The sequence below is a fragment of the Neovison vison genome, chromosome 12, assembly GCF_020171115.1.
Source record: "Neovison vison isolate M4711 chromosome 12, ASM_NN_V1, whole genome shotgun sequence".
Lineage (NCBI taxonomy): Eukaryota > Metazoa > Chordata > Mammalia > Carnivora > Mustelidae > Neogale > Neogale vison.
Window position 1 is genome coordinate 4528658 of NC_058102.1, and position 22154 is coordinate 4550811.

General features: G+C 56.6%; 1 protein-coding gene across 4 annotated transcripts in view; it reads right to left on the reverse strand.

Moving 5' to 3' along the window:
- Positions 1-22154, reverse strand: part of ARHGAP8 (Rho GTPase activating protein 8) — a 59593-nt gene that overhangs the window by 32264 nt on the left and 5175 nt on the right. For 3 of the 4 annotated variants that reach the window (XM_044229355.1, XM_044229354.1, XM_044229356.1), the window contains exons 2-3: positions 9039-9158; positions 6243-6386 (exon numbers count right to left, since the gene is read on the reverse strand). In XM_044229355.1, coding sequence (XP_044085290.1) covers positions 6243-6386; positions 9039-9141 — 247 coding nt within the window. In that variant the 5' untranslated portion in view covers positions 9142-9158. The remainder of the gene's footprint in view (positions 1-6242; positions 6387-9038; positions 9159-22154) is intronic. The other variant, XM_044229357.1, reaches the window with a different exon arrangement.

The following is a 22154-nucleotide window of genomic DNA, read 5'->3' on the forward strand; positions in this document are numbered from 1 at the left end:
CTGCCGGGCCATTGGTGGGGGACACAGGAGGCGGAGCCAGTCCGTGCATACACGGGGTGGGCAGGGCTGAGGGGTGCACGGGGGGGCGGGGCAGCCTTGGGCGAGGGCTGAGCCCATCCAGGATGGAGGGTCCCCAATGCAGAGGGCTGATGGCCTGGAGTGGATGCGGGGCCAGAAGGAGGAGCAGCTGCCCAGGCCAGCGGATCCCAAGGAAGAGGGAGCTTCCACCACCAAAGCTGCCCAGCCAAGACCCACTCGGTGTCCTGGGGGGCCACGGTCAGGCACTGTCAGAGCTGGAAAGAGGCAGCAAGCAGAACATCCACAGCCCGCCACTGTGCAAGACAGTCAGGAGCACAGAACTCAGTGCAGGCACGGCAAAGCCTCAGAGAGGAAAAGGGACAGATGTGGGGAGCACATGCCCTGCCACAAGGGCCCAGCAAGGCCACCCCGGGACCCAGTGTTCAGGAATGCCAACCTTCTGGGCAAGGCCAGGACACAGCAGGTCTCCTCAGCCACCAGCGCCCGGCCCTCCTCAGACCACAAGCCCTGCTTCCCTCCCTACTCTGCTCTGCCGATTTGCCGATGGTGGGCTGGGGGGCTCGTGGCCTGTCCAAGCCCCCAGACCCAGGGCTGCTGACAGATGCTGTGCTGGCTGGGCAAGGGGACATGCCACCGCGGCTCTGGTCAGCAGGTCCAGAGGGTAGAGGGTGTGCAGAGACAAGGCAGGCCGGGGTCAGAGGGACGAATTCCCCCTGAAGAGTGTAGACTCCGTTCAGCCAGCGATGGGGCGTGAGGGGCACTGACCAGCCGTAAGCCCCGTCCACCACCATCTGCAAACGAGGGAGAGGAGTGTCCCCGGACAGAGCCCAGCGCGGGCGAGCCACAGGCAGGGACGTGGAGGCGGCCTGGGAGCGCAGTGCCCACGTCTAGCCCAGTCCCTTCTCATCCCGCTTGTATAAAGCACTGACTTATTCACTCCTTCACAGCATAAACACTTATTGTGCACCTACTGTTTGCATAGTTCATCAATTCGCATGGTGTTGGGCCACCAGTGAAGGGTTTTTACTCCCCTCAAAACCAAAATGGCAACGTCACTTAGTGTAATCTTTCCGCATCCCCCGATTTCTAAATGTCCCCTAAGCTAACATCCCAGCATTATGCAGACGGACAGACTTGTAAAGCTTACGGCGAGTGTGGCGGTGGGCAGACTGGACTTGTGGACAAGGAGATAGGGAGGACAGCCCGGGCCCTGGGATCCTTGTCCCCTCACAGCGGGGCAGTCCCAAGCCAGCCTCTCTGCCACCCTGCAGGGCAGGCCCGGTAATCAACGTGGCTGGGAAGGGGTGCCCAGAGGGCTGTGTCGGTTGAGCATCCGACTCTTGGTTTTGGCTCTGGGCGTGATCTCAGGGTCACGAGATCGAGTCCCGCATCAGGTTCCATGCTCAACGCAGAGATTGCTTCAGGTTCTGTCTCCCCCTGCCCCTCCCCATGCCCCTACTCTCTCTCTCTCAAATAAATAAATAGATCTTAAAAAAAAAAAAATAACACCAGCTGGGAAGCACTGAGACAGTAACTTCAGTAAAATCTCGGCATGGCACTGGCACACAGTAAGTGCTCAATACATGTGACCCGTTTCCACGGGCCAGATGGGGGTTGTCTCCAGGTGTGCTGTTCCATTTACAGACGAGGAGGCTGAGGCCCGTCGGGGCGGGGTTCCAGCTGCGCGGTGGCACCCCCAGCCGGGTCGCACAGCGCCCTCCACCCCCCACCCCGAGCGCCCGCGACGCCAGCGAGAGGCCCCCCGGGCGGCCCTGAGGGGCCCCTGGGACAGCCTGGCCTCCCGCTTATTAAGCAGTCAACACGGCATCTGCATCAATGACATCAGTCAATGTGAGTAAATACCGCTCCGCCGCTCTCCGGTGACACAGGCCGGCGTATCGAAAACGGGCTTCAAAATGATATAATGTGGAAGGAAATGAAAACTATCAATAAAATGCAAATTCTGCGAGGCACCCGTTTAATTCATGACCCCTATTCCTCCCCGCACCGGGCGCTGCACAGCATCGCTCACTGTCTCCGAGACGGAGAAGCCCAGTTTATGAATAAAGAAACGGCTCCCGGAGCCATGGCCCGGAACGCACTCCCGACGATCCGTCATCGGCTCCGAGAGAAGGACGATTAAAATGCATAATAAAGGCAGCAGCAATCCAACCCGGAGTGACTTGGGCGTTTGTCGCTTTGGGGTTTTGTCTGACGGCTGCTCCTCTTTTTTTGTAAAAATGAAAGGAAACCTGAAGACCCGCTTTGGCTGCGACCCGCAGGGAGGCCTGGCTGGGGTGTCAACTTGGGGGGGGAACAGGACTGGGGCGGCCACCTGTCCCCCTCTGCTCTTCTCCGCCCCCGGCCGCCTCAGCCTCTCCGCTCCTCGGGACCCTTCCTGTCTGCCCCGCTCTCCACCCTTGTCACCCCCCTCCGGCTCACACGCCGGCCCCAGACGGAGCTCCGGACGGTGACCACTTCTTGAAACGCTGAAATCAACTTTCTCTGCAAAACACTATCTTAAAGGGTTACAATGCTACAAAGCTTCTCTTTGGCCAAGTGCGCGCCCCCTCAATAGGGACAGATCATTCAATATGACTTTGTATAACGGCTCCAATTTCTAGCTGCAGTTCTGGGTGTCCAGCTCTGGGGGGAGTGACACCGGGAGAGGAAACCGGGGGGTCCCCCTTGGTGGGGAGTGAGGTCTGCTCATGCCCAAAGTGGACCCCTTGGCAGGTGTCACAGGATGCCCCACGTCACTTCCCTGTGGAGCAGGGCGAAGGGTTCCAGGTCATGAGCTGTCCCCGAGGTGGGCCAGCTACCCAGGAGCGTGCACGGAGCTAGGGACGAGGGGACAGACCCGGATGCCCAGCTGAGGCTGGGAGGAGGGAGCAGGGGACTGACCTTCAGTGAGGGAACGCCAGGGGCTCTCACCAGGCACTCCGATAGAAAAGCCGGTGGTGGCTTCAGGATGTTGATTTCTGCTCGAACGATTTCTCTCTGCTTAGCCGCGGGTTCACACCGGTCGGAGCGTCTGGATTTCCCCTGCTCTAGCTCTTTGTCGTGAAGTCTACCTCAGCCACGCTGGGAGCTGCCCCATCCAGCTTTGCTCCGGCCGCCTCTGCCTGACTCCAGAGGACCTCCGGCTGGGCTGGCCTCTTTTAAGGGTCACCTGAGGCCATCAGGTGTTCTCTAAGGACAGTTCAATGTCTCAAGAAGCTCGCACGGCAATGAGAACTCCGGTCTAAAACAAGAGAACTCTCCAGAGCCCGAGGACGGCTGTTGTCCCGGCAAAGAACCCCGCAGCCTGAGGAGGGGCTCAAGTGTGCCACCCGGCGGACCTCAGAGCATCCCTGGGAGAAGCTCCCCGCAGCCCAAGGCAGCCCACGGACCCTGAACGGTCCTGAAGGATCCAGGACAAACCATGGGCCGCCGACAGCCTCGCCAGGGGAGGAGCCCCGTCCCTTCCCCCAGGCCCGCTGGCCAGCAGGCGGAGATGAGGCACACACGAGGAAGGACCCCAGCTTATTTCCCAGGGCCCCCATCTCTTGATTCAACTCTCCTTCCGCACCCCTGGGAGCCTCAGCCGCTCTGCTGGGCCCCGTCCCAGTCAGGTGTCAGCGGGTCCCCCTGTCTGATGGTGAAAAGCTCCACAGCGTGAACTCAGACACCACTGCTCTTGCTCCGATCGGGGGCACCCCCAGCTGCCACCGGCAGCCCCACACCGCGGCAGGAAGGGTCATCCTAAACCACAAGCCCCACAGTGCCAGCCCTCTGCCTCACGCTCCCCAGAGCCCGGGGACCAGGTGCAGAGTCCGGAGCACGCCTGCGGGGCACTGAGAACGTGGCCGTGTGGTGGACGAGAAGGACCAAAGGACAGACAGTGGGAAAGTGTCTAACTCGACGCGAGTCAGCCGTGAAGACTGGGACCGGCTGAGGGAACAGCACGGAGACGACACACCCACCAACACCAGTAAGGACAGAGCCGGCCCGGCTGGCCCGACGACATGAACGTCACACACGGTTGTCGTAGCGGGGGCACAGCCGGACGTAAAGGAGGGCACCTCGAAACAACACAGAGGTCAACACACCCGAAGACGGGACAGCCCTACGTGTACGTGCCCCCGCCAAACAGTGTCGAGACACACAGAACAAAAGTGGACAGAATCAAAGGCAGAAACAGACAAATCCCAAGTACGAGCCTTCTGAGCCCCACCCCTCCCGAGTCAACAGCGGAGAGGCGCAGACGCGGAAGTGACCAGAGGAGGCAGAAATCTAAACAGCACCACGCATCAACCGAACCCGGCGGAACCACACGGAACATTCCGCCCAACACCGCGGGATACACATGCCTCTCGAGTGTTCGAGGGACATCCGCCGAGCCCGCTCACATGCAAGATCACCGCTTCTCAGACTTCCAGGTCTTGGGACCCATGGATAGTCTTAAAAACTACTGGCATCCTCAAGGAGCTGTATTTTGTTTTTTTAAGATTTATTTATTTTAGAGAGAAACCGAGCACATGTGAGCTGAGGAAGGGGGAGAGGGAGAAGGAGAGAATCCCCAGCAGACTCCGGGCTCAGTGCACAGCTTGAGGTGGGGTTTGATCTCACGACCCTGAGATCATGGCCTGAGCCGAAACCACAGGTCGGAGGCTCGACTGACAGAGCCGCCCAGGCGCCCAGGTCCTCAAAGAGTCTTAAAATTTTTAAAAAGTGAGTTATTTCTATAAAAATTGCCCATACTAGAAACCTAAAAGGGAAAATTTTAAAGTATTTACTCATTTATTTAAAAATAACCCATCGCGGGTGCCTGAGGGGCTCAGTGGGTTAAGCCTCTGCCTTCGGCTCAGGTCATGATCTCAGGGTCCTGGGATCGAGTCCCGCATCGGGCTCTCTGCTCCACGGGGAGCCTGCTTCCCTCTCTCTCTGCCTGCCTCTCTGCCTGCTTGTGATCTCTGTCAAATAAATAAATAAAATCTTTAAAAAAAAATAATAACCCATCGCCGGGGCGCCTTGAGGGCTCGTCGATTGAGCCTCCGACTCGTGGTTCCGACTCAGGTTCTGATCTCAGGGCCGGGGTTCGGGCCCCACGTCAGGCTCCACGCCCAGAGCAGAGTCTCCTTGTCCCTCCCTCTCCCTCCATTCCTTCCCAGCTCACGCGCGTGCTCCCTTTCTCTCCCTCTCTTAAATAAAATTTTAAAATCTTTAAAAATAACCCATTGCACAGTACCATAAATAATTTTTTATTCTTATGACAAATAACTATTTCCTGCCTTCCTTTTGTGGGCACCTGATCTGCGCTCCTACATGGGGTCCAGCAACCGTCCCTGCTCCCCAGACCTTAAAGATTCTCTAAAATCAACACCTGGGGCTTGAAACGGCCGGCCACCTGTCCAGTCCCCACCCTCTCCTCGGTCGTCTGCACGGACTGTGCACCAAAACTTGGCGTGTGTGTCTGGGGACCTCCAACTATCAGGAACCGTCCTCCACTTCATCATCACCTTGACACGATTGCAGCTCCTCGGGGACAGGGACTAACGTTTACGGAGCTCGGTGCAGGGGCCGAAGAGGCGAGACATCAGGGTCACTGCCTATGATGGCTAACGCCACGGGCCACCTTGACTGGGCTCAGGGAGCCCCAGAGGGCCGTACAACAGCAGTTCTCGCTGTGCCTGCGAAGGGTGTTTCCGGAGGGGAGCGGCATTTGAACCCAGGGAAGATCGCCCTCCCCGAGGCAGGAGGGCGGCTCCAATCTGTTAAGGGCCCGGACAGAACAAAAGGGCAAAGGGGGAATTTGCTCTCTGCTTGAGTGGGCGACCCACTCTCTCCAGCCCTCGGACACCATGGACACCAGTGCCCGCGGTCCTCCAGTGCCTGGGAAAGGACGTACACCACCAGCCTCTCCGGGCTCCCCGGCTTGCCGATGGCAGATCCTGGGACTTCCCAGCTTCCACCATCACGCGAGAGCCAATCCTGACAATAAACCTCTTCTTGCGTGGACCTCGATACATCCTCCTGGTCCCGTCCCTCTGGAGGACCCTGATGTCAGCTGCTTTTTCCAAACGCAGGTATTCCTACTGTGGCTTTCACTCTGGGGCTGCAGCCAGCCGGAGGGAAGCAGCCCGGAGAGCCTACCCCATACCATCGGGCCCAGGAGATGCTGGCATTGTCAGTGTTCCCGGGACCACCCTGCTGCGACCCACCTGCCACCTGCAGAATGCCGTGCCTGGCCACGTCATAGAAGGGGTGATTCATGCTCAGCGCAGGGTCCTGGGCAGCCGCGGGCGCTGCCGATGGCCTCCTCACTATGCTCAGAGCGGCTGCTTCCTCTTCATCTCTCTGCAGCTCTATGGTAGACAACAAGGATAAGAGGGGCTCAGCTGTCTTCTTGAGGAAGGGGGCAATGAGGCGGGTTCCTGAGGTCTCTTTATAGGACAGTCACCATGCCTCAGTGTGCACCCACTATGCACCCATTTCTGTTGTGCTCCCATTATGTGCCCCCCTCTCCTGTGCACCCACTATGTGCCCACCTCTCCTGCGCACCCACTATGTGCCCACTTCTCCTGCGCACCCGCTATGTGCCCGCCTCTCCTGCGCACCCACTATGTGCCCACTTCTCCTGCGCACCTGCTATGTGCCCGCCTCTCCTGTGCACCCACTATGTGCCCACCTCTCCTGCGCACCTGCTATGTGCCCGCTCAGCGTGCAGAATCATGGAGGCATAAAATGACACCTCAGGGCTGAATACTGCCCTCCACGCCGACAGGGGTGGAAACTGAGGCTCAGAGACAGGGAATGAGAGCCCAAGGTCAGACTGCTCCTGGACAGTGGAGTGTGGACTTGAACTCGATTGCCCAGCTCCAAATTCCAACCAACCCAAGCCCTCCTTGAAGATGTGGACACAGGCAGCTCGCAGGAAACCACATTTGGGTTGGAGGACAAAAATGGGCCACTGTGCTATGAAGGACGAAAAAGGACGATCTTCCGGTTTCATTTCAGGGGGGTGGGGGGGGAGGGTCTTCATGCAAAACAAATCAAGGCAGAGATGTTTTCAGCTGGAAAGAGATCGGGACCTGCGACTTTTAGGCTGGAGTAGACTCTGGTCCCCAGATGCGCCGGGTGGAGGAGTGTCCCTCCAAGAGTCCTGTCCGCCTGGAGCCTCACGATGGGACCTTATTTGGAAATAGTGTCTTCAGAGATGAAATTCAGTAAGACGTGGTCATACTGGACTAGGGTGGGTTTTAAATCTGACAATGGGGGTCGTGATGAGAAGAGAAGAGACACAGACGCGGGGAAGGCAGCCACGTGAAGCATCCTGATAAGCGGGGGATGGTGCTAAGCTGAGTTCTGGCTCCTTTTTTTTTTTTTTTTTTTTAAGATTTTATTTCTTTATTTGATGGAGGGAGATCACAAGTAGGCAGAGAGGCAGGCAGAGAGAGGGGGAAGCAGACTCCCCACCAAGCAGAGAGCCCAACGCGGGGCTTGATCCCAGGACCCTGAGATCATGACCTGAGCCGAAGGCAGAGGCTTAACCCACTGAGCCACCCAGGCGCCCCTAAGCTGAGTTCTGGAAAACAGGGCACCCCAAAGAACCAGGGACAGGTGTTCTAACAAAGACAAGTGCACGCCACGATCATGGCAGCCAAGACGTGGCCACATGTCCATCCAGGGAGGAGCAGACAGACAAAATGTGGGCTACCCATGTGCTGGGTATTATCTAGACATAAGAGGAACACAGTACGAGGGGCGCCTGGGTGGCTCAGTGGGTTAAAGCCTCTGCCTTCAGCTCAGGTCATGATCCCAGAGTCCTGGGATCGAGCCCCGCATCGGGCTCTCTGCTCAGCAGGGAGCCTGCATCCCCATCTCTCTCCGCCTGCCTCTCTGCCTACCTGTGATCTCTGTCTGTCAAATAAATACATAAAATCTTTAAAAAAAAAAAAAGGAACACAGTACTGATAGTGTGACGACCCAGACGGACCTGGAAACCTGGAAATACCAGACCACGGTAAAGAGGAGACCATATGATGTAGAATTCCGTTAACAGGAATGCCCAGGGCGGGTAACCCCATGAGGTCAGAACGTAGACTGACGGTTGCTGGGGCCGAGGGACGGAGTAACTGTTAACGGGGTTTGGGGTTTCCTTTTGGGGTGATGGAAATGTTCTAACGTTGTGGCGACAACGCACAACATTTTGAAGGTAGTAAATACTTTGATTTAAGCTAATTTTATGGTATGTTAACTGCACTTCAGTTAAAAAAAAGAAAAAGAAAAAATTGCTTTAGCACATGGGGCACAGCCATGGAAATGGGAGGAGGCAGAACGCTGGACTATCCAAGGAGGGACAAGGACGTCCCCTTCGGCCATCCCTAACCGTGCCGCTGACATCAGGCTCCCGCTCCTGCCACCAGGGGCCCCAGTGAGAAGTGCTTCCATGTGGCTGCACGGCTGAAGGAGCCAGGGGAGCAAACCAGAGGCACAATGCTGGGTTCTCAGGCGCGGATCACGCAGCAGGTGCAAAACCAGCCAAAGCGTCGTGCATCTGGGACACGCTGACGCAGGACACACAACTGAAATCCATCTATTTCAGGGCAACAGGCCGTCAGCAGATTCTTAGGATCTACTCCGGTTTTTGCAGACCTGGAGGAGGGAAGTGGACTCAAACAGCCCGGGCCCGAGTGCGTAACAGGAAGAGCCTCGCAGGTAAACATGTACACTGACGATCCAAACCAAAACACCGGGGGGCGATTCCGGGGAGAGGCTCTCTTCCCAGCTTGGCCCCTGTCACCGGGTGCCCTGGGACACGTTTTCCAGTTACCCTGAGCCTCGTTTGCTTGTCTGTAAGACGGGGATGCAGAAGCTGGCACCTTAGTGGGTAGCCTGGAGCAGCGACCGACGCTATTATCCCACCTGAGCCCCCACATACGTATATTATCTATTAAAAGCCAATGTACACCCATGATCTCCTTGCAGGACGAGGCCAGAAGGAGAGCATCCGGTACCTATTTCGGCCAGCTCCTCCAAGTCCAGCTGGGACATGCTCTGCGGCTGGGCAGGGCGGTCCAGGCACACCGTCCCAACGCCCCCTCTCGGGGATTCCGGCATGGGCTCCTTCCAACACCCTGAGGGAGAAGCACAGAGAACCCATGGACATGGAACACACAGGACCTGGGAGGGCTCAAGGAATGAAGGAAACGCCCTTCCTGTGCCCAGCTTGCTTCTTTCTCCTTAATATAAAAAAAGCACCTACTTCTGATCCCCCAAGACCCCAAGTCAAGACATTTCCACCTCTGTTCACCTGCCCAGCCCACCCTCCACGTGGGGGAGGTCCGGGGAGCCAGAGCCCCAAAGGTGCAGGCCTGTGTATGTGACTGCCTCTTGTTTGGGACCTCGTGCCCCCCGCTGGAGCTCCGTCTCACCAAGCTGCCCCATGTCGCAGGAGGGCAGGGCAGGGGGCCGGGGGGCGGCGCACACCTCGAGTGGGAATGGCACCCTCAGGACCGAAGTCCTCAAGGCCACCATCACACCTGCACAAAGACACATACTCACTCCTGCACCCATTTTATGGACGGGGAAACTGAGGCCAGCAAAGATCAACTAGAACTGCTAGTGGCTGCAGAGCTACAAGTCACCAAATGTGGTTATTCTGTGCCTGGGATAATGCGACCGTACCCACGCAAATCTTTACTGAACTCCCGTAGGCCCCAGATAATGGAGTATTTGCACCCCCGTGGGTGCTACCACATGGGTGATTCTTTAAAACGTGACGCTGGGCGAAAGAAGCCGGTCACAAAAGACATGATTCCGTTCATACGAAACATCTGGAACTGGCAAGGTCATAGACAGACAGCGGATCGGTGACTGCCAAGGGCTGGGAGAGGGAGGGAACAGGGATGGATGGGCACAGCCAAGAAGCCAGGAGGCACTGGTTCCTTCTGAGGTAAAGGAAACGTCCTCAAAGTGACAGGGGTGACAGATGCACATTCTCTGAGATGACGCTAAACACGGGGGACGATGCCGGCTTTGTGCAGGCCCACTGTTTATGTCACCTGAACCGTACCATCATAAAGGTGTTTCTAAAACACTGAAAACGCACAGGGAGAGCAGAACGTGGTCTGGGCCGGCTTCTACTAGCAGAAGGAAATGCACAATGTTGCAAGAATGCCGTTTTCCAAGAGATCCAGGGTAAGGGTTGGTAATTCCATGTAATTACCCACGCTTGGCCTTTTTTCATTTTCACAAAAGCCTGTGTGGCTCTCAGTACAAGACACAGTGACCTGAACTAAAACAACGTGTGGCTGACGATGTAAGAAGGATGTTTCAGGACTATAAAAAGATCTAAACCCTGCTGCCTTCTTCTTCTTCAAACTCTCTGTTGGCAAAGTGCTGCTTTCGTCTCCGTTTTACAGATGAGAGAACTGAGCCACGGGTCAGGGAGGCCCCTGCTCATGGGCAGAGCCCAGGAAAGGGAGGCGTGGAGGATGTCGTGACGCTGACCCACGACATCAACCAGAGGTGCGCGGGAGCAGGGAGTCGGGGAAGGCCCAGGCGGGGACGGCACGCCCCCTTTCAGAGTCTGTGCTTATCCATGACCGCTGCCAGTGTTTAAACATCAGAATCTAACTTGAAAAGAGAAATACACAGGGGTGGGCACCCAGGACCCCGCAAATCCAGCCTGGACCCATGCACAGAACGCGTACATCTGTGCGTGGAGAGACAGGGGAAGGGGCGAGGACGTTCGGAGCGGCACTCCTGAGAACACCCCACACGGGAATGACCCAAGGAGCCAGGGCCAGTGGAAGGGGGCTGTCACCATGACAGTCCCACGGGGCGCACTCTGCGGCCCTGTGAACAGGCCATCCTCAGTGGGTGTCCTGACACGGGGGCGGGGGTCCCACAATCACGCCCAGCAACCGGCCAGACGCAGAGGGGGACACAGCGCACAGTTCCACACTTTACAAGTTCGAAGTAGGCAAAGTGACCCTATGGCAATGGAGGTCAGGAAGGTGCCTGCCCTGACAGGGAGGGCGCGGGGGCTGGCCACATGCTGTTCCTGGGTGCTGTTGTGTGTCCAGGGGGTCAGATGTATCAGGCACTCAGGGAGGGCTGCCCAGCAGGTGGAAAGGCTGTAGGCAGCTCCGCAGAGGAAGGTCAGGGGAGAGGCAGCCAGGGATGGCGTGGCTGACACCCAGGCCTCGGCAGGAGGGTGGGGAGGTCACAGAGGCCTCGAACATTCATTGACAACCACGTCTTGGGCAGGGCACCGGGGCCCCGGACACAGAGGGTAACAGATGGGTGCCTTTGGAAGTGCTCAGGCTGAGAGAGGGCCCCGACCAGGAAGAGGTCAGCAGGAGGAAGGGAGCTGACCTCACCAGCAGCAGGCAGTAGCTGAGAGAGGGCAAGGCGCCTGCTAAGGTCCCACATGGGCCGGGGAGGCCACTCCCCAAACATCAGGGACATTAGGGGCACAGCAAACAGCATCCCCAGCCCGTGTGGCCTGCACAGTCTGTGCAATGGAACGCCACCGCAGACACACGCTATGGCCAGAGTCCAGGGCTACAACACAGGAAGGGACTCCTTAGCTGGACAGAGTGAACCGCTATCCTCTTGGCCACCAGCATCCCCTCCCGCTCTGCCAGGAACACCCCCCACATTCTCTCTCTCTCCCTCTCTCTCTCTCTCTCTCTTTCTCTCTCTCTCTCTCTCTCACACACACACACACACACACATGCACAGAAGTACACGTGCACACCACAGGCATGCAGAGGCCATGCGACGTGGCAAGAAGCTCTACTTCGGGCACCAAGCACGGAACGCAGGATCCTTGCCTGACCCATCCTGGCACCAAATTCCCTGAGCCACAGAGATGAGGGTGGGCAGGCGTGATCACATGCCCTCAGCTGATCTAAACAGAGTGAATTCTAAGACTTCCATGAAAGCTACTGAGAAGAAATACTACTTCTTCTCCTTCTTTTAAGCAGGCTCAGCGTGGAGCCCAAAACAGGGCTCAATCTCACAACCCTGAGATCATGATCTGAGCTGAAAGCAAGAGTCAGAGGGTTAACTGACTGAGCCACCCGGGCGTCCTGAGAAGGGACACACGTTAAATATATTCCGCTGGACCCAAACCTGAGAGGATATGGGCCTGGAACTATCAAAGTTCACCATAGGGAATGGGAGAAAAATGAAGCCAAACACAGAAGACAGAACAAGATAGAGAAACAATCCCATAAAACACTGTGCACCTGGATCCAGCCACACCTGAATGCAAACATCCAATAAATCCTCTTTCCTGCTTAAGCCCGTTTGGGTTATGGACAACCTGTCACTTCTAATAAAACAAGTGCTTGGGGCGCCTGGGTGGCTCAGTGAGTTAAAGCCTCTGCCTTCGGCTCAGGTCATGATCCCAGGGTCCTGGCATCCCCACATCAGGCTCTCTGCTCAGTGGGGAGCCTGCTTCCTCCTCTGTGCCTGCTTGTGATCTCTCTCTGTCAAATACATAAATTAAAAAAAAAAATCCTAAAAACGAGTGCTTCCGTGTTTTTTTTCCTTGAAAAGTCAGTGCATGCTGAAACACTCAATGGAAATTCAACATTCTCTACTTTAAGAAAAGAAAATGATCACCACCCATACTGCTTTTCTTTTCTTTTCTTTTTTTTTTTTTTTTTTTTTACTGCTTTTCTTTTTGATTGTGGTACGAGTAAATGAACTTCATTTCCAAAAACTCTGAGGGGGAAATCTGGCTTTAGCAACACCACGTCATGCGCCAGCCAACCTCAACCCTACACCCACACCCAGTCCTGGCTCTCTACCTCCACAGGATGCCACAGGGCCCCAAGGTCACTGCTCTCCCCTTGATGTGAACTTCCCTGCCAGGCTGACAACACGATCTCCTCGCGAGCCCCATCCACTTCATGTGGCCACAAGTCAGCCCCTCGCCCTCCTCTCTCTGCTCAGTGCATTTCCAAAGGCAAGATGGCTTAACAGCAACACGGAAGGACTGCGTTCAAGAGGACGCGAGCCTCCCCCTAACCCTGTGAACAACTTCTGGTTCTGCACACAGTCTCCAGGTCCTCGTCCACACGCGCCCGTATCCTACAGTCATCCTCGGATCACCGGTGCACGCTGCAATCCACCCTGACGGCTCACTACACCCTCCCGCCCCTGAGCCATTGGCCCCGAACATCCCAGACCCCAGAACATTCAGCCCGAGGCCCAGGGCCGCCAGCAGCAGCACGGCCCAGCATGGTCTGGGGTGGGAGCCGGTGCCCCTTGCTGCAATGAGACAGGCGAGCTGGGGTGCAGGGAAGGGGGAACCACAGGACTGTGTCCAGACAGGCGTGGCCGGCAGCCCAGTTGCACAAGCGAGCTTAGCCCCAGATGTCAGCGGCTCTCGGGGTGCGACCATGCCAGGGACCCACCTACGAAGACTGCCGGCATGTCTCCGTGGGTCTAGTGAAGCCCCCAGAAACCTTCTAGAGAAACTAGCCCTCCGGGATCAAAGAACACACAAGAGGGCGCCATGGCGGGCAACGCCATGAACACGCTCAGAGAAACCCACAAGGAGACTCCGCAGACCGCCGGCCTGGCCTCTCCGCAAGTTGATGTTATTTAAAAAGAAGAAAGACAGACACACAGTGGATCCCCAGTGAACGGCACCCATTTCTGAATCAAGCACGTGTGCTCGCTACGATGCCGTCCATGTTCCTCTCCTCTGAACAATTCGGATAAAAACCAGGTGTGGACGGAGTGAGGGAGGTGGGCATGCGGCCCTGCCCCGCTCCAGGGCCCCGAGAAAGGCCACCGTCCCCATCTGCCAGAGCACAGAACTGAGCACAGAACATGGGCCCAAGGCAGCTGCTGGGGGTCTCTGCGTGCTCCCGTCCCTCTGCCCTCTCTCCTCCCTCTCTCTCCTGGTTCACCCTGGCACAGGGAAACCTAGGTGCTGTGCACTTCCACTCCCGGGAGCCATGGCAACAGTGGCCTAGCTCGGGACTCCAGTTTCAGCCAGCCCCCTCCCCCCACTTCCCACTGCACCCCGGCCCCCGCCCGTGCTCCCTGCCCTGCCCCCTCCTCGGATGGCTGGGTGGCCTTGCCCAGGCTTCTGCCCTCTCTGGGCTGAGATGGAGCAAGAGCCTAGTCCTTGCTGCCAGGACGCAGCAGCCGCTGGTGGGAGACACTGAGCCCAGGACAGGGGGAGGGAGTGGGGGAGAGGGACGGCAAGGACTCAGAAGTCACAGGAACACCCACCTCCCCCCCCCCCGCGCGAGTGCACGCACGCGCGCGCGCACACACACACACACACACACAGGCATACTGGAGTCTCACACCCTCACCTCCAGTGAGGTCCCCCACCCGCCTTGACACTGCCTCCTACCCCAGCATACACGACAATTCCAGACCCATCGGTCACCACCCACATTTCATACCAGAGCCTTGACCCGCCACCAGCTCTGCCCACGGCCTCTCCGGCCCTGCATGTCCCTGCCCGTCCTGCGTTTTTCTGAGGTCACCTGACCCTGGAGGCCGCGGCTGCCGAGGGCAGAGCAGGTAATGGGAGGGGAGCCCTACAGCCAGCTGGCCACTGGTCAGGGCCAGGGCACACAAGGGCAATCGGGTTCACTCCCTGGCAGGATAAAGGGCCCAGAGCCCCAGGTAAGGGAGGCCCGGCGCTGCCCCATGCGGACCCGGTGGCCCACCATGTCCAAGCTGGGAGCCCTGGGCCACCTTCCAAATCCGGCTTCCCCGGAGCTGACGGCAGCTCACTGGGCACCAGGGAGGGAGGGGTGACACCAGGCCTGGCTGCGAGCCACTCCCACTCGCTACCTGCAGTGAAAGTGAGAAAAGAAACTGGATCATCTACACCCACAGCTCTGGCCACTGCCAAGGCCGTCGCCATGGCCACACCAGCTGGGCTGCGATCAGCTCTGGCCAGGAAGCCCGGTGAGCTGAGAACGTGGCTCACCTTTGCCATTCGTCCCGGGGCCACCGATGAGACCGGCGGTCAGGCACAAGGGTGCCAAGGGCTGCCGCGGGGGAACGGAGCACCCAGCCTTGTGGGGGAACTTCCTGTCACCCCATCATTCTGCTGTCCCTCACACCAGGCAAGGGGGGCTCCCTGGAGTTGATGAGGGAAGGAGGCCAGCTTGTCCCCACCCCAGAGCTTCCCGAGTCCCACACGCGTCCCTTTTGTGGGCTAGCCTGGACCGATACACCTGCTAAGAGCCAGACCAACAGCTTGAAAGCAACCTCCTGGGGGCATGTCTTGAGGGACCCACCTGACCCAGGGGAGGACACGTCTGGAACATTCTCCCTTCAAAGCCTCGTGGGAGACACTGACCACCAGAATGCACCCAGGCTTCTTCCCGGCCCTGTGCCCTGTGCCCTGGCGGGGAGGGGAGGCCCCCCTGCCGAGCGGCACAGCGGGAGGTCTTGGCAAGGAACTGGTGGGGAGTTGGGAGTTCAAAACCACAGAAGCCAAGACAGCTTTGTTTTTCCTCCAGAGCCTGCTTGAACCAAACAGAGCGATACTACTCCTTCTCTTCACAGGCTCAAAACCTTCACCCGGACCGCCTATCTCAGAAACCACAGGCAGCTTCGTTTTGAAGTCTGCGTGCTCAGACGCGGGCACGTCACACCCAACCGGGGGCAACAGCCAGTCTGGGGGCGTGAGGCGTGCGGATCTATCTGGATGGACCCGGGGGCCATGCCCACTCCTCCAATCCTATACCTGATAGTAAAATAAGGCTCTCCCCACCGTCCTGGAGTGTTCCCAGGGTTTGCACCAGAGTCTGACAGCTCCAACCCCCCGCTGCGTGGGGTCAGTGGGACCCCACCCCACACAGGACGGGAACACAGCCAGAGCAGAAGGAAGTCCGTCCCGCGGCTTCCACTAAGGAACCCAGGAGTTCCTCCGAGAGGCCAGTGTCCTGTCCCCACCAGACACAACTGCTCTGCATTCTCCAGGTCCAGGAGCCAGTCGGGTGGTGCTGACTGGCCAGAAGGCATCTGGGGGAGCAGTGGGCTCTGGCACCAGGGTAAGTCTGGTCCCATTGGCCTTGTGATGGTTGATTTTTGTGTTAACTTGTCTGGACAAGAGTGCCCGGCTGTCTGGTCAAACACTAGCCTGGATGCTGCTGTGAAGGTATTTGTAGATATGACTTGCAATCAGTTGACTTTGTATAAAGTGGATAATGGGGATGCCTGGGTGGCTCAGTTGGTTAAGCAGCTGCCTTCGGCTCAGGTCATGATCCCAGCGTCCTGGGATCGAGTCCCAATCGGGCTCCTTGCTCGGCCGGGAGCCTGCTTCTCCCTCTGCCTCTGCTGCCACTCTGTCTGCCTGTGCTCGCTTGTGTGCTCGCTCTCTCTCCCTCTTGCTCTCTCTCCGGCAAATAAATAAATAAAATCTTTAAAAAAAAAAAAAAAAGTGGATAATGTACCATAGCATGGTGGGCCTCAGTGGAAGACCTTAAAAGCAAACACAGAGGTTTTTTTTCAGAGAACGGCTTCTGCCTCAAGACTACAACACAGAATTCCTAAGGCCCTGCAGGTTTTAGATTTGCCGGTCCCCACAACCACATGAGCCAATACCTTGAAACAAAACTCTTTATATATGAGTATCTATTGGTTCTCTGTCCCTAGAGAACCTGAGACAAATCTCGCACATACCCAGATTACTCCTTCCCAAGGATTATCAAAATCACAAAACAGTGATCCCAGGAAGGACCGCAGTGAACATACTGTGGCATCAACTGTCCCTGTACAGCAGGAAAACAGAGGCCCAGAGAAGATAAGGAACTTGCCCAAAGTCACACAGCAAGTCAGTGAAGAGCTGGATCTTAAAACCAGGTTTCCTGATTCCTGCCTAGAACCAGAATGACTCCAAATACGGTGGGAAATGTCAAACATATTCTTTTAAATGCAAAGAGGAGAGTAAACATTGGCACCTTCCCCCACCCCACCCCACCCATTGTGCCAACCAGTTAATTCTGTCTTATCAGAATTCCTTCCAGGAAGTTCTTCAAGGTGTCGGCCTGTGTTGCACCAGGACGCACCTGTGACTCCTAGACTGGTCCCTGCAATGGGACCCCCTTGCTCACCAAGGGTCTTAAACTATTACTTAAACCTCAGGCTACCAGCGGATTTCCTGGTGTTGACGACCAGTCCCCACAGGTGCCTTCTCCTAGGTGTGGGAGTAAACCTGTGCCTTGACGGAAAAGCATACGTTGTCTAGAACAGAGACGCCCTACTGGGCTGACTCCATCCTTTGGGAGCTACTTGATAACTCTGCAAACTGTTGACAGCGAGAGCAAGACAAAATCATTTCTCATCTGCAGACGTGCCAATTCCATCCTGCCCAATGGAATTCCTCTCTCTTCCCGCTCCCCTTCCTCCCCTGAAATGCCCCAATTCCCTCCCTTTTCACTTTCATTTCCATATTCCGGATCTGTAGATGCCTCCGCACTTCAGAACCTCCTTTCAACCAGTGACAGCATCTGCCTGCTTCCCTCGTGAGTTTAATAAAATCCTTAACATGTGTTCAAGTCTATATCTGTATGACAGTCACAGCTTTATCCCTTTCCTAGAAATTATTTTTTTTAAGATTTTATTTATTTATTGGACAGAGAGAGATCACAAGTAGGCAGAGAGGCAGGCAGAGAAAGAGAGAGGAGGAAGCAGGCTCCCCGCTGAGCAGAGAGCCTAATGCAGGACTCGATCCCAGGACCCTGAGACCGCCACCTGAGCTGAAGGCAGCATCTTAACCCACTAACCCACCCAGGCGCCCTCCTGGAAATTATTTTTTAATGTGACTTTGCTCCAGGCACCCTGAGCCTTGCAAGAAAGGGACCCTGAATGAGGGAAGGAACTTCTAGCCCCGCCTGCCTTCCTAACAAGACAGCAGGCTCAGGCTCAAGGAGAAGAGGGCTCCCAGCCTGGGGCTTCAAGTCGGGCTTTCACTCCGCCTGCACCCCCTCACCCTGGGTGTCCTTTCTCAGGTGGCTGCAGCCACAGAAACCAGGCATCAAAGGCTTGCCCAAATCCCATGCTGCTCCTACCTACCCCAGGGCCCTTACACAGCCTCTTCCCTGAGCCTCGAATTTCTTTCTGCCCCTGCGTGGTGTTTTCTTCCAGCAATGATGTTTTTCCAACACCACTTCTCTGATCCTCCAACACCAACTGGGGGTCCCACAATTCAATCTTACTCTGACACAATCGACCCGGGGCCAGCACAGACCCCACTGGTTAAGGGCTCAGTCCGAGCAACTGCCCCCATTTCAGACACCAGTCCCAGATCCCAGGTATCCAGGCTAAGGTGTACTTTGATCTAATGCGGTTACAAATTCGGGGGCTCCCACAGCCGCCATTCAGGTTCAGTAACTCAGCAGAAGACTCAGGAACTCAGGAAGCCACCTGACTGATGGTCACTGGCCTGTGGCAAAGAATATGACTCAGGAACTGGCAAACAGAAGAGATGCACAGGGCAAGGAATGGGGGGTGGGGGTTTTATGCATGGAGCCTCTGTGCTCTCCCTGGGTGTACCACCCTCCCAACACCTAGAGGTGTGCTGTGGCTCACCTGCCGGGAAGCTCTCTTAGCCTCAGGGTCTCAGAGCTCTGCCCCGGCTCAGCAGGTGACTAATCACCACCAAGGGGGATGGAACTCAGGCTCCAGCCCCAGGCCCCCTCCCTGGAGCTTGAGGGGTGGGGCTGAAAGTTCTAACTCTCTAACCAGGAGTGGGGAGGGGGTCCCCTCTCTATGGGCCCAGCCTGAGTCACCTCATTAGTTTAGGGAAGGTCAAAAGGGACCCTTTATAAATAAGAAAAGACCCTCAGACGGGTGCTCGGGTCTAGGGTGCTCTCCCTGGCACGGAGACCAAATCTGTACTGCCCGTCCTCGTCATCCTCACCACCTGCGTCTGCAGGATTCTCCCTTTGCAACTTCTCCCACTGTTAGTGCCCCGCCCCCACGGCCACAAATGTTCTGCGGGCGAGTGCGCCCCTCATTCTGGATCCTTAGATTAACGCCGCCATGGGCCTCCCTCAGCGGATCAGTGTCCTGGGGGCTGAGCTGCTGCCCAGACCTGTGGATCCGGGAGCCCTAGAACTCAGCGCCCTGCAGACACTACAGTCACACTTTCTGTCCTGGGCGGTGGCTTTGAGGCACAAGCTCTGTCCCCCTCCACCCGAGTCCACCCCACGCAATTCCCTCCGGGGGCTCTCCATGCTGAGCCCTCTCCCCCCCAAACTGTGAGCCAGGCCTGAGGAGCCCCCACCGCATGGAGGGGTTTGAGCAGTCAGGAAGGGGGGCCGGACCTGACTGCAGTCGTGGACCACGGCAGGCGGACGTGATGCAAAAGAGATTTCAAACTGCCGGACTCATCTGTTTATAATTCATAGCAAAATGGTTTGTTGCTGTAAAAATGCATTTGCACATTTCACAAACAGGCCCTCAAAGCAATCCTGTTAATGCAGTAGCTACAAATTAACACCTACTTACCTTGGGTGAATTAGCACTAAGTTGAGTTGTGTGGTCGTGTGCAGGTGCACAGAGGAAGGGCTCAGCTTGTGTCGCAGAACAGGGTTCTGCTACAGGGATCTGGAAGGAGGGGAAGGTCCCTAACCCTGTATTTCACAGGCACCAAGGCCCAGGGAGAGGGGCTGGCACAGCCAAGGGGGAGGGGAGACAGTGTCCACATGTGAGGGGCTGGAGCCCTTGCTCCTGGCTGGGGGAAGGGGGGGAAAGGGGAGGTGGAGGAGAAGGGAGGAAGGAGAAGGGGGAAGAAGGGGGAGGGGGAGGAGAACGGAGAGGGGGAGATTAAGGGGGAGGGGGAGGAAAAGGGGAGGAGGAGAAGTGGGAAGGTTTACCACTAAGCTGGGATTCCAGGGTCTCTAGAGGGACCCCATAGAAAGTAATTTTTAGGGGCACCTGGATGGCTCAGTTGTTCAAGTGCTGACTCTTGATTTCAGCTCGGGTCATGATCTTAGGGTCCTGAGATGAAGCCCCTCTCTCCTGCCCCTCCCCCACTGTGCACGCACTGGGCACTCTCTCCCCTTCCCAAAAAGTAATTTTTACACTTTTGTTTCAGCTCTGCTCCAAATTCATTAAATCTGACCCTCCCACTACCTCACAGACAGTTCTGAGTCCCTGACGCTGGCAAGGAGGCACATGCAGACCATTTGTCCAGGCAGGAGGACCGGAAGCCACTAGAACCTGTCTGAGATTGCCTGCTGAGGCACCAGCAGCAGGATCCAACAGGCTGCCTCCAGCTGCATGACCTTGCCCGAGGCCTGGTACTCCCAAAGGGCGAAGGAACCTGTCCCATTGTTGGGGCCACCCGACCCTCCTGTGGCTCTTGTAGACACCAATGTCAAGGCTCAGCTGCTCCCACAGCCAGCTGGGCAGACAGGGCTGCTCCCTCCCCAGCAATCCTGGTGCTCTGCCTGGAGTTCCCAGGTGCTCACTCAGGTGTACACACCACCGCCTGCACAGCCCTCCCAGGTGGCCCGATTACCTACGAGTAATCCTATCTCTCTTCTCAAAGGTTTGTTGAGGAAGCCAAGTCTGAGCCAGTCAGCACATGGCAATTTCTGGGGCCACAGGAGTGGGTGCATTCAGGCCTGTGAGGCCCCAGGAAAAGTCTTCCAGATGCTTCTGGGAAAGATCTCAAGAGAGGACCACTGGAGAAGTCTCTCTCCAAATAGCCATGTATGAAGATAAGGCCTGAAATGGCTGCAGCCGACTCGCTCCCCACTGGTTCATAAAAAAGGTTCAGAGGTTCATAAAAAAGGCAGGGAACTGCCAAACCCTGATCAAGCCATACCTGATCTCCACACTGTCACCAGACCACTTCAGCTACATAGGCCAATATATCACCCAGTTCAGAAATGGGTTTTCTCTTCATTCTAATCAAAAGCCTCCTGATGCCCCGGTTGCCCCACCCACCCAAGCCCCACCTTCCCAAGGCTGGGAGAGGGCCTTCCTCTGAGCTCTGGCAGCCCCCAGCTCCATCACAGCCCTCCTCAGACTGCACCTTGTGTCTGTGTCCTTGACCCATCCCTGTAAGTTCACTGACAGGCAGGCCGTATCTGACTCACCCCAGAGGCCCAACATTTACCATCCCCAGGGCTGGGAGTGTCTGTTGAACAAGAGAACAGACAAAAGGCACACAACAGAGTCCAGCATTCTAGACATCCCTAATGGGGTCTTACCAACAGTTCAAGGTCACTCCCCCTGCTGGCCTCACTCCATTGCATCCAGGCTGCTCTGTCCCTGGAGAGGACATAGCTGGGGCCCCTGCCAAAGTCTCCATCATACAACTCAGACCCATCAGGGCAGAGGAGTTTCGGGACCTCTCCTCTCCTATGGGATGCTCAACCCCATGCTTTCCACCCTTAGACCCATAGCTCTGGCCCAGACTGCTCTCCCCGAGTCTGGTCTTCCAACTACCCAATTCATAATCTCCTGACACCCTCTGAGCACCAACACCTGCCTGTAGTTCTTGGAATAAAATTCAAACCCCTGCAAACACCTGAAAGACTGGCTCTTCATGCCTGGGCCCCACCACCACCTCAGGCCCTCGCCACACTACCCCACTCCCTCTGCTCCAGCCACAGGGGCCTCAAGTCCATCTGAGGTTGCCCCTCAAATGCGTCAAGCTGTTCCTGCCCCAGGGCCTTTGCACATGCTGTCTTGGCTACCTGGAACCTATGGTTCCTGCAGGGAGTAAGGGATCCATATATTGTTGCTATTATTACCATTGGCTCACGTTCAATTCAATGATTCAATCAGGGGGTGGGGGTGGGGTTGCCTGGCTGGCGCGGTTGGTAGAACATGCGACTCTTGGTCTGGAGGTGGTAAGTTCAATCCTCATGTTGGGTACAGAGATTTAAAAATAAAATCTTTAAAGGGGTTCCTGGTCACATGACTCAGTTTAAGGGCCCAACTCTTGATTTCAACTCAGGTCATGATCCCAGGGTTGGGAGACTGAGCCCCATGTCAGGCTCTGTGCTCAGCAGGGAGTCAGCCTGAGACTCTCTCCCGGTCTCTGCCCCTCCACCCCACCCTGTGCTCTCACTCTCTAAATAAATAAAACTTAAAAAAAAATAAAATCCTTAAAA